General features: G+C 45.5%; 1 protein-coding gene across 1 annotated transcript; it reads right to left on the reverse strand.

Annotated features, from left to right (window-relative positions):
* Positions 1-116: 116 nt before the first annotated feature.
* Positions 117-8,681, reverse strand: REXO2 (RNA exonuclease 2). The gene is made up of 7 exons (XM_039496264.1): positions 8,532-8,681; positions 7,338-7,421; positions 6,258-6,335; positions 5,092-5,203; positions 4,165-4,273; positions 3,737-3,790; positions 117-542 (listed from the first exon to the last, which is right to left on the reverse strand). The coding sequence occupies exons 1-7, from the start codon at positions 8,655-8,657 to the stop codon at positions 413-415; spliced, it is 693 nt and encodes a 230-aa protein (XP_039352198.1). The 5' UTR covers positions 8,658-8,681; the 3' UTR covers positions 117-412.
* Between the last annotated feature and the right edge of the window lie 3,623 nt (positions 8,682-12,304).

Consider the following 12,304-nt stretch of genomic DNA (forward strand, 5'->3'; position numbering starts at 1 on the left):
TTTCCCATAACATTTTATTTTGAAAATCTGAGAGAGGCTGTTCACCTTTTAGATGAATATACAAAGTCTTATAACCAAGGCTGCTGCAAAAGAAAAGAGAAGGTGTAAAAAAAATCTTTCAGCAGAACTGGTTTTATTTTGTAACAAAAGAGTGCAACTAGAAGTAAATGAAGAGATGTATCAAAGAGCAAAAGTGACCTGGTACATACAAACAAAGGAGCTGCTGAGACTTAAATGGCAAATTCACAGCTCAGACATGTTAAAGCAGACAGAAGTCTGAATTACTGCTGCTTTCCTAATGATTAAAAAACAAGGAAACTGAAAGAAGCCTCTTCCTTAAACACTGGTGAACAGAAAAACAACGGGAGATACATCCAGTGGATACTATGGGATGGCATTGTGAGATGGAAGATCAGCTCACAGTTTTATCACTTTCTCCATTTTCTATTAATTTTCTTTTCTTTTCATCTGTTTTCCTCTTGAAGATGCTATTTCTGTAAAACTGAAGTTCTTTGATGCTTTCCCTGATGTCATCGAGTGCTCTGCAAGAGAATTAAGGAAGGTTTCAAAATGCACAAACACTCAGGCTAAATTTGGATTCTGATGCATTTTGCAAATTCCAAACTGTGTTTAAAAAAAAAAAAAAGTAGAACACTGAGAAATATATCATGCACAAATCTGTCAGTAATAAAACCACCTTCACTAGACTGAGTAATACAGGAAACAATAAAAGTTCAGCAGGACAGGCATGCAAGGAAGTAACACATTACTTATTGGTTTGTGCTATTATGCAAGGCATAGGCTCTAGCAAGTCAATAGATTCCATGACTCCAGAGGACTGGACTAGATGACCTCCAGAGGTCCCTTCCAGTCCTATGAGTCTAGTGTAGTTGAGGTAAAGGCAGGTAAACTGGGTCGAACATGTTCACGTTGATGAATATGGAATTTAACACTACCTGGCCTGAAAACCAAAAAGGTTAGTTTACCCACTTTTGTTTTTTAAATCACTGCACGACTTCAGCTATTAAAACAAGTATTGGTATTAGTCTGAGATGCCTAACAATGGACAAGGACTCAAGAGACCCGGATTCTATTCCTGGTTTGGCCAATTAGCTGCTGAGAGACCCTGAGCAAATTGCTTTACCTCTCTGTTTCTCCTCCCACCCTTTGTCTGGTCTATGTAAACTCTTTGGGGCTTTCCTTATGTATTTGTACAGTGCCTAGCACAAATGGACTCTGACTTCAGGTAGGGCCTCTAACGTACCATAATAATTATTAGAAAAGGACAGTTGTCAAGAACAGTATTGAGTAAAAACCAACAAACAAAAAAATCAAATCAAGACCTAGATTCCAGTCACTCTGAAATCTAAGTAAAGCCATAGCTAAATACCAGATTCCAGAAGATAGTGCTTCCTGAAATCAGGGCACCATCAGCCAATCTGTACTTGATGATGATGTTTCATTCCAACAAATGCTTCCTGAAACTGTGCCAAAAACATGCCAGCATCCAGCAAGCATCAGCAGTAACCAAAATGTACCTATAACCTCCCTATCCATCTTTGTATTTTAATGCACAACAGTTTTAAACACCAATCTTTAGTGGTAGGATGGAATGGCTGGGAATCACCTTCTGCAATACGCCAGGCTTTAGAAGGCAAAGGCCTGGCTATGATGCAGGCTGCTCCCTTTGAACCCTGGGCCTTCATGTGCCCATCTTACAGAGTCCATGCATCAGAGAGCTAGGGAAAGAGGTACTTGAAGGTTCAGTTACTCCTTTTTCTGAAGATTCCCATGCAATTAGCAACAACTTTTCTCCATCCCTGCATGAAAGAACTGTGCCTTATCCTAAAACAGGAGAGCTTTCAAGAGGCAGTAAAATTAAGCAGTAAAAATAACTTATGCTCATTTTCACTTTTTGATGTAAAAGGGACCATCTGCCAATGTAGTTATGCGCCCAGAGGGAAGACATCTCAGTACTGTTCCTGATGGCTTCCTATTTATGCTAAGTCATAGTTGCTTCGTTTCCCAATGGGAATGAGTTAAAACTGCCATCATGCCTGTTGAGCCAATAGAGCTTTATTGCTCCACTTTGTAGAGCAGCAGCAATCTGCCAGACAAGTTGTGTTTTCCAGATCTTTATTTATGAAATAAACAAACAAAGGAAATGTTTATATTACAATAGTACCCAGAGGCTTAAGTCAGAACTGAGGCCTCGCTGTCCTAGGCACAGTATTCAGAAAAACATGGGGACCAATCCTGCCCCTATTGACGTCAATAGCAAAACTCCCATAGACTCCACAGGATTTTGGATCAGATTCATGGTGCTGGGCCTGAAAAGCTTACAATCTAAGAGAAAGTGTTAATACTTTCTACTACACGGCACCTTTCATCTGAGGATCTGAAAGCAAGTTATCAATGTTAACTATGCCTCGGAACACAGTTAGGTGGTAAATCAAGGTTAACTCCACTTCACAGATAGGGAAACAGGCATCAATACATCTGTGACGGGGTGGGACAGCCCCGCACTGGTACAGCAGGGGTTAACCCTTCTTTGCTAGCAGAGGAAGCCACGCCCAGGAAGTTCTGCTGGCCATGCTCCAACTGGCAGACAGGTATAAAAGCCTGCAGGTCTGCTCAGTCTGGGCTGGCCACCGGGGGAGCAGGATGCAGACCGTCAGCTCCTGCAGAAGGAGAGCCAGTGAGCCTGGACCGGGGCGTCAGCCGAGCTGAGGCCGTACCGGAGACCCCGGAGAGGGACGCCTGCCGCGAGGGACCTACGGGGGAACCGCTCCCACAACGCCGACGTCCGGCCAGACAGGGTAGGAAGTGACCCAGGGGATTGTAGAGACTGACAGCCTTAAAGCTGCAGTACCGCTCGGCGTGTTGCGGGCGGATCCCCGCCGAGCGGGTGGCAAGGAGAGCTTGCCACAATCAGGGCCCTGGGTCGGGGCTCGGTGCAGAGGGCGGACCCGAGTCCCCCTACCCCACCCCTTAATACCCCGCCCCGAAGGGGGCGTCTATGGACTCCGGCCGCTAGGCCGCGCTGCCCCGCCCCGAAGGGGGCGTCTATGGACTCCGGCCGCTAGGCCGCGCTGCCCCGCCCCGAAGGGGGCGTCTATGGACTCCGGCCGCTAGGCCGCGCTGCCCCGCCCCAAAGGGGGCGTCTATGGACTCTGGCCGCTAGGCCGTAATACGCCGGCTGCCAGGGGCAGACCGAAGGACAAGTGAGTGGCGCGGTGCTAGGCCCCCAGCCCGCCCCTGCCACAAGGGGGTGCTGGGGTGTCAGACCCGTCACAACATCACAAACCCAATCTCCCAATTCCTAGTCCTCTGCTTTCACTACTGGTCCTCTGGTAACAGCTTTGCTTCAATACAAAACTTATTAATGTTCTATCTTAGTTTTTTCTCAGATACTTAGCACTGTGGTATGTAAGTGCTGTGAACATGTATTTGTCAGGACAAATATCTTGGCTCAGTAAACTGAGCGAGTCATTAATGGATAATAAATTACTTCTGTTTTCTGTATTTTTACGGAGTAACTTTTTTTTGCCATAATCAGATGTTAAAAAGAGGGATATGGCAAGGAACAGAATTAGACTTCCAGGGCCATTGGCAATAGAACTAACAGGTCACGTTTTCAGAGAAATTGGTATGCTCCATATTCTAGTAGAAGAGAGTACTGTAGCTTAAAGATATGACAAATGTACTACATTAACGGCAACAGTGGAAGTCTCACCTATGAGAAGCCACCTTCTTTGGTGCAAATTCAAATTCTTCTGGATACCAGCGCCTGTATATGGAAGAAATTGAGTTTTAAATCCATACATCTTAAATAAATAGGCAGAGGTCTCTTTGGGTGTGCTACAATGGGAAATGTCTCTTCAGTGCAAAAATTTGAATTTCACTGTCATACAGAAAAGTTACTGTTATAAGCATCAAAATAATATAATCCATGTGAGAGCTAAACACCTCCCCACTCTGCATGCAGTTCAGTAAGTAGGTCCTTGTCCTTTTTCTGTTTGATCCAAGTGGAATATCTTAAAGAACTAAATGGCTGCACACCGCTCTTTCCCTGCTGTCCTCCTCTATTGTTTTAGAAGAAAATTAGTAAAATATAACTAGAGCTCCTTAGATCTTTTTACACTAACTTTGTATGGTATTTACCTGCAAAGTTCTTTGACAGTGCTCACATCAATTATCCTGTAATGAAGGTGCCTCATGAACTGAGGCATATATTTGTCAAGAAACTTCTTATCTGCATGAACAGAGTTTCCTAGAAAAAGACAAAACAGATATTCCTGTCAAAGACTTTACGAAGCTACAGTGAATTACATCTGAACTAGAGGTAGGCTATGCAGACTGAGGAAATCACATACGACTTCTAAATGTTTTCAGTCAGGTCATAGGTCTCATGTTCCAATAAATATGATTTTAAAGGTTTCTGTCTGATTTCCATTCTGGGATCACTTCTGTGTGGTTTAAATATATAATCTCTCTGCATTAAATTCCTCAATTACTTCCTCTACAATTTCTGTGTCACAAACATTATTATTTCAATAAAAGTAAAAATATTACACAAACAACCAGGTTTTCCACTAAGGGTAAATAAGCTTTACTGTTTGTTTAATATATTTTCCTCAGGTCATCATTTTGACCTCTCTGAGTCAGCGTTCTGAGTCACCATCAAGTAACAGGACATTCAGAATAGCAGCACTTAGAGGTTGATTGGATTCGTATCTGCAGTTAGTTCCCTATTTTTCTTTTGCATTCACAAAAGGCTAAGAACACTAAGTCACACCAGTAATGACATAAATGTATAATGAAATATTACTAGTAACAGGAATTTAAGTTTCCTGCAGATCTATGGGGATTTTCAGAAATCCATACGTAATATTTGCTTCAGGCAATTTATAAAATGGATGATATCTAATGCTAAACTTTCCCTGCTTAATGAAATTTGATTCCATGCAGATCTCCAGGTAGGAGACTAAATCACTCCTGCATTGTGTATTAACAGGCTTTTCAAAGCCCCACTGGGAACGAAAGGAGGATTGATTTTATTAGTATTAAAAATATAAGTACACATTTTACCTGCAAGAGGACAGAGGCCGGGGGGTGTTTGCTGTCGAACAAAGGACAGAAATTCATACTCTGCTTGCTGCAATGAAATTGTACTTTCTTTCACTGCCTTAGTAAGGCCAGACTGCAAGAAAGAGGCATCCATCACCAATCAAATATTTACCATTATTTAAAAATACTTCTAGCATATTTAAGTAGCAGTCAAATGTTACCTAGAAATCAATAACTGAAACAGTAACCAACTAATGGCACATTTAATGCCCAGAAGCATTAAAAAAGATGACAGCTTAACTCTTAAATTTAACCTCGTGGAAGGTCTTAACATTTTACCAAATGCACCAGTGTTTACCCACTTCAATCCTAGCTAAGGGACAGACGATAGCATTGTGAACCAGACAAGATGCTGGTCAGTATAGCTGCTTAAATCCAGAACCTGTGAGCATCAGTAGAACTAACAAGAATCATGTGAGTTTCACACTGCTGCTCAGAGCTTTCCCAAGCAGCAGCCCCTGGTGGCCTCACTATCTTTCACATCAGCCATTGTTGGTAGGTTTATTTCTCTAGCTAGAAGTTGTCTAGTAAAATCTTCAAGGCCTGTTCAAAGTTGCTGCAAGTCAAGGTTGTTAAGGCCCTTTGGATAGTCTCAAAAAGAACAGGAGAACTTGCGGCACCTTACAGACTAACAAATTTATTTGAGCATAAGCTTTTGTGGGCTTCAGTGCATCCGAAGAAGTGGGGCTGTAGCCCGCGAAAGCTTATGCTCAAATAAATTTGTTAGTCTCTAAGGTGCCACAAGTGCTCCTGTTCTTTTTGTGGATACAGACTAACACGGCTGCTACTCTGAAACCTTTGGATAGTCTGTTTCAGGTTAGTCTTGTGGTTAAGGCACTGGACTGGATCTCAGAAGATCTGGACTCAATTTTCAGTTCTGACATGGACTTCTCGTGAGATCCTGGGCAAATCACAACCTCTCTCTGCCTCAGTTCCTCATCTGTAAAATGGGGATATTTCCTTTCTCCCACCTTTTGTCATCTACATTTAGAATGTAAGCTCTTCAGAACAGGAACTGTCTCTAAAGTGCTCATATAGCACCTAACAATTTTGAGATTAAGAATTATAAAGCTGCTACTAGTTACAAGGAAACAGTGATTCTAGTACTATTACTCTAGAACCTTTACCTTCCCATGATGCTCTTTACACCATTCTGACATGCCATCCAGCAACTCATCTGGCTGGTTTATAATCAGGTTGGGACCCTGTTAATGAGAAAAAAATAGTAATCAAATCCTAAAAAAAAAATAATTCTAAAGCTTATCAGAGGAATCTGTCTACCTCCTGTTGACACCTCTAGCTTTAAGGAAATTACAAGAAAGCTGCCAATCTTGCTCTGCACAGCAATCGTAAAACCCATGTGGTGGGAAATGCCTCCCCGACCTCCTAGTATAAACTATCAAGTGATTCTGTATGGATAGTAGCCTGTGGTTCCAATTCATCTCTCAATGGCTTCTAACATCAAGTTTTCTTAGTCTACAAATGAAAAGGCATAGTGGTGTTCTTTCTTACACAGTCGATAACTCAATCTGGAATGTGAATATCAAGTCAGGTTCTTTCAGGCTCATGCAACATTTGATTGGATTCTGTAACTGGAACTTATTTGACAAGCAATGATCCATGAGTCAGAACTGAATCCAGTTGCCTCTCCCAGCACTGTGTGTATTTTGCAGCTTTAAGTAGTAGTGAAACCTTATTCTTTTCACTAAAGCAAGAACATATGACTCATAATGTGTAAAGAGGAAGCACAGGTCTGTTCAGTAAGATACTGCCAATTTTACAGGGACATCTTCCAGGTTATAATCACATTTTAAAAACAGGCATTTTGGAGTCAGCAGCTGGCAAACCTTACAGTACTCAAAAGTGACATGCTACACTGTCAACAAGGTTGTTCAAAAATACAGGATATCTGCCAGTAACATTTTACACACAGCCACAATCCAAACAGACCTCAAAAGTGTGTACTATAAATTGCTGTTTGACTCGTATTCCATTCCACAGGCTACACTCATCTGGAAACTGTACTTATGAAAGGGCACATACCATGCTGGCTGCTTGTTAGCCAGATGGTTCACAAAACATCAAAGATAAAAATATTCCACTCTAACTTAATGGGCAGATGAACCTTCAATTATAACAAAGTAAGAGTACCCGGAGCTAGTAATCAGACGTATGCCAGTACACACTGACACCAAACTCTAACCTACCTCAGCCAAAATGTTTAAATCAGAATCAGTTATGAGACAAGCCATCTCAATGATCTGGTCCTTCTCTATGTCCAGTCCGGTCATCTGCAAAGACAGAAGCAACAGTTGTAAGAAGAGAGAAGAGCTATGTTTTATACTTTGCAGGGAATGTATGTCTTAACAACATTTTAATCCCAGAGTTGGACTAACACTGCTGTAATGTTTGGGTTTTTTCACAAATGCTTTGCACTGATTTTAATCATCAGTAGAAGGGAAATAATCAGTGTTTGCCAAACTAAGAAAGGAAAGGAAATTTTCCAAAGCTTCTCAGTGGGCTGTGCAAATACTTGGAGAGTGAATGTAGAGCAGAACTGCTCAGCCATAACTAGAAAAGAGACCTCGACAGCTGGAACCCCCAGGGCCTGACTCTGAACGGGATGCTTCCCTGCCATCTGAAGCAGCAAGGTGCAGGCCAACCTACAGCCTGGCAGGATCAAAGAGAGGGAAAGGCTCTGTTAGTGCAGGGAGCCAACCCAGACCCAGGCTTGGTCTCTGAGGTGTGTTTCCCTATGCTCTGTCCAGCCAAGTCTTAAACACCCCAGGCAATGCCACCTCTACGCAGTCCCCAGGGGTGGGGATCTTCTCCTGACACCCAGCCTGGCTTTCCCCTTGCACACTTCCCTCCAAGTGCGACCCCCCCCCCCACCCCGGCACCTGCCTGACATGGGGGACCCCTCCCTGCCAGGTACATGTCTGACATGGGGGACCCTGGCACCTGCCTGACATGGGGGACCCCTCCCCGCCAGGTACATGTCTGACATGGGGGACCTCTCCCCCCCAGGCCCCTGCCTGACATGGGGGACCCCTCCCCCCCCAGGCCCCTGCCTGACATGGGGGATCCCTCCCCGCCAGGTACGTGTCTGACATGGGGGACCTCTCTCCCCCCCCGGGCCCCTGCCTGACATGGGGGACCCCTCCCCCCCCAGCCCCCTGCCTGACATGGGGGACCCTGGCACCTGCCTGACATGGGGGATCCCTCCCCGCCAGGTACGTGTCTGACATGGGGGACCTCTCTCCCCCCCCCGGGCCCCTGCCTGACATGGGGGACCCCTCCCCCAATCCTGCACCCCTCAGCCAGGCACATCCCCATGGAAACATCCCTCACAGCCCACCTGCGTCCCCCCCAGCGGGGGGTGCCCCGCGGCGCCCCCTCACCTCCAGATCCACCCAGACCATCCTCTGCCCCATGCTGCCCCCCGCCATGGCCGCTCCGTCCGGGACCCCGGCTCCCAGTGCCGCCAGCAGCCGGCGCCCGGCTGAGCCCAGCAACCAGGCACGCATCGCGACAGGCCGCAAAGTGTCAACCTGGGGACTACAATTCCCAGACACCCATGCGCCATCTCGCCACTCAGTCCTGTGACTGGATCTGGCCCGGGGCCTGCTGGGAAATGTAGTCACTCCAGGGCATCACAGGAAGCAATAGTCACCTCCCCTCCCGGACAGCAGTGCATCCTGGGGCTTGTAGTCTCCACACGTCCCATATGTCCACGTCTGTACTGCTGCTAACTCTCAGGGGCAGATGCTTTGCTCCAAGCCCTCTCTACAGGGAGTATTTTACACTGAGGTCTGTTTAGTTTGCAGGTTCTAGTCCATGACTGGGGCGCCTAGGCACTAAGATAATACAAATAATTTAAAAGAAGTAAATTGCATTTACTTCCTCAAGGCAGCAAAGAATCCTGTGGCACCTTATAGACTAACAGACGTTTGGGAGGATGAGCTTTCGTGGGTGAATGCCCACTTTGTTGGATGCAGGTCAAGGCAGGGACCTCTAATATTGCACATTGACGCAGCCACATCATCAAGAGCCTGGGCTCCCATAAAACACAAATTAAATAATAAAATAATTCACAGACTGAGCCAGAGGGGAGGGATAGCTCAGTGGTTTGAGCATTGGCCTGTTAAAACCCTGGTTGTGAGTTCAATCCTTGAGGGGGCCACTTAAGGATCTGGGGCAAAAATTGGTCCTGCCTACTGAAGGCAGGGGGGTGAAGTTGATGACCTTTCAAGGTCCTTTCCAGTTCTAGGAGATTGGTATATCTCCAATTACTATTATTTATTATAATCAGAAACCTGATTAGTTGTCCCTTACTTGAATTATAGTTAAGACTAAGATTTTTGTCACAGATATTTGTAGTAAAAGTGACGGACAGGTCATGGGCAATAATGAAAAATTCACAGAAGCCCAAGCCCTGTCTCTGACTTTTACTACAAATATCCATGACAAAATGAGGCACCTGGGCAGCTGTAGACATGAGGGGTCCCCCATGTCAGGCAGGGGCCTGGGAGAAAGGTCCCCATGTCAGGCAGGTAGGGGTGTGGGGGTGGGGGGGGTCACACTTGGAGGGAAGTGTGCAAGGGGAAAGCCAGGCTGGGTGTCAGGAGGAGATCCCCACTGCTCAGGGCCACCAGCAGAAAGGGACCCTGGAGCTCCCAACCTGTCTACAGCTGGCCTTGAGTGTTTATTATGAAATTGTCACATTCCCACATCTATTAAAATCTAATTTATGAGGACTATTTTAACACTAGATCTTATTGCCTGGTACTACTGCTGGCATTTTTAAGTAAAAAGAACATTAAGACAAAATACAAGTTAATTTAATAAATCATGTATTTTTTACACTGAAACTTAATCCAAGCAAGAAAAGTCAATTTAGCTCTATCTACACCAGTTTAAAAAAATACTTTTCCAGACGGTATACTGCAGAAGGATCACAAATGCTAGTTTTCAGTGCTACAAGAAATAAGGGAGTCTGCACTTTTTCAGCAATCAGTTTCCCAGATGCTATCCCAACACGTCCATTACGATGTGTGCTTCAAAGAAATTGGTGAACTAGCAGAGAAAAAAAAAAATCACCTGCATCTTGCCAAACTTCCCCTACTATATAGCCTCCAATTTAAAAAAAACAAAAACAAAAAACTCCCAAAGGCCAAGCCAAAATGGTTGAGTGCTGTAAAATTAAGGATGGAGTCTTTGGAAGACATCCATTTGTTATTCCAAACGTCTTCGGACAGAAGTTTTTTTTTTTTTAATTTTCCAATTATCATACAGTGAATGTTAGCTACCATATCATGTATCAAGTCCTGCATCTTTCCTTCCTAGGAGCTATAGGAGGCAACCAGCCCAACTGACCACGGAGACCCTGGGAGACCCTGACGCAGATACTGGTAGGACCCGCCCCGCCCGCTGAGTTAGTGGCAAATTGCTACTGTTACAGAAGCAGCCACACCCCTTGGTGGGTGCCCCACCCCCACTGAACTCTAGCCACTAGGCTATGCTGCTCTGCACCCCAAGAGTGGCTCCATTGACTCTGGTCACTAGGCTGCGCTGCCCTGACCTTAGGGGTGTAGACCGTCATACATGGTAGAGAATGTGGGTAACGACCAGGACCTGCTCAAAGGTCCAGGGGAAGGAATCTAGACGATGGGAGCCCCACTGCCGCCCAAGACGGAGACAAAGAAACAGGTATGCCAGTTTTTGGGACTGATTGGGTACTATCACCATTTCATTTCAAACTTTGCAACCATCACCCACCCTCTTTCAGACTTGATGAAGAACTCTCAGCCGTGACAGGTGCAGTGGTCTGACCAGTGCAACGAGGCCTTCAAGACTCTTAAAGAGCAACTCACACAGGAACCAGTCCTGCGACATCCTGACTTTACAAAGGAGTTCATACTCCAGACATCTCAGAGATGGGTTTAGAGGCCATACTCTCCCATGAGCTGGAGGGGGATGAACACCCAGTACTGCACCTGAGTCGCAAATTATTTCCTTGGGAACATTACACAACAATAGAGAAAGAGGCCGTGGCCGTGAAATGGGCTATTGATGCCCTGTGCTATTATCTGCTGGGGGGGGGAACACCGTCAAATTGATCACGGACCATGCCCCCGAGGTGGATACAGAACGTGAAAGACACAAACCTCCGGATTATGTGCTGGTACCTCTCACTCCAACCTTACGACTTCTGTGTATTTCATCAGATAAGACCCACGCTAACACCGATTTTTTTTTCTAGAGAGGGAGGGGAGGAAGAGGAGATGGACTGCCCTTGGGGGTCCTTCTTAAGGGGGACGGTGGGGGATGGGGTCTGTTTATGCTGCACTAGCCCAGACAGGGTGAAGTCCCGCCTCCCCAGCAGGACTGGGCATGCTCCAAATGCTCTAGTAGTATAAAGGGAGGACGCCCAGCTCATTCTGGGCTGGAGGCCACAGAAGAAGGACCTTTCTGGGATGCGCCTGTGGAGGGCCAGCCCCTAACTATGCCAGGAATCAGAACCTCCCCTTGCCCTCTTGAACCCCGCCGGCTGAAGGAGCCACAGGAGGCGACCAGCCCAACTGACCATGGTGCATCTGAAGTCTTATGGGAGACCCTGACACAGGTACTGGTAGGAAGTGACCCAGAGAGGGTAATGGAGTGGTACCTTCCACCTGGGAAACCCCTTCTGAATCAGTGGCAAGTTGCTACGCTACTCTTAGGGCCCACTACAGGGACAGTCACACCCCCTTGGTGGGTGCCCCACCCTCATTGAATTCTGGTAGCTCGGCCATGTTGCTCTGCACCCCAAGGGTGGCTCCATTGAACTCTGGCTGCTAAGCTGCACTGCCCTGACCCTAGGGGCACAGACCATCACACATACATAACAGAAAATGTTCTCAGAGCTGCACAGTATTAAAGTTAGTTCTCTTCATATCATTTGTACCTTCCATAACTGATAATACTATTGTAGTTGGGTGGATTTTTGTGCTAGTCAAAAATGAGTTTGATATTAAATTGAAATCCTCTTTAGTCACACAATACTACAAGTTCTCAAACATGCAGATCAGTTTGATCTAAAATGAAACTTTATGAACATGTTACTTTGAAGTTTTTTTAAATAATTATGGAGCCTGACCATTACAATACATGAGAACATGCAAAGACTAGGAGA

This window comes from Mauremys reevesii, linkage group 12 (genome assembly GCF_016161935.1).
Source record: "Mauremys reevesii isolate NIE-2019 linkage group 12, ASM1616193v1, whole genome shotgun sequence".
Taxonomy (NCBI): Eukaryota; Metazoa; Chordata; order Testudines; family Geoemydidae; genus Mauremys; species Mauremys reevesii.

Bases quoted from the DNA above. Each gene is read 5' to 3' on its own strand.
- REXO2 (XM_039496264.1), bottom strand. From the start codon at position 8,657: ATGCGTGCCTGGTTGCTGGGCTCAGCCGGGCGCCGGCTGCTGGCGGCA. The intron at 6,336-7,337 runs GTAGGTTAGAGT...TCTCATTAACAG, and splicing joins ATTTAAACATTTTGGCTGAG to GGTCCCAACCTGATTATAAA. The intron at 4,274-5,091 runs GTAAAATGTGTA...GTCTTTTTCTAG, and splicing joins CGGCCTCTGTCCTCTTGCAG to GAAACTCTGTTCATGCAGAT.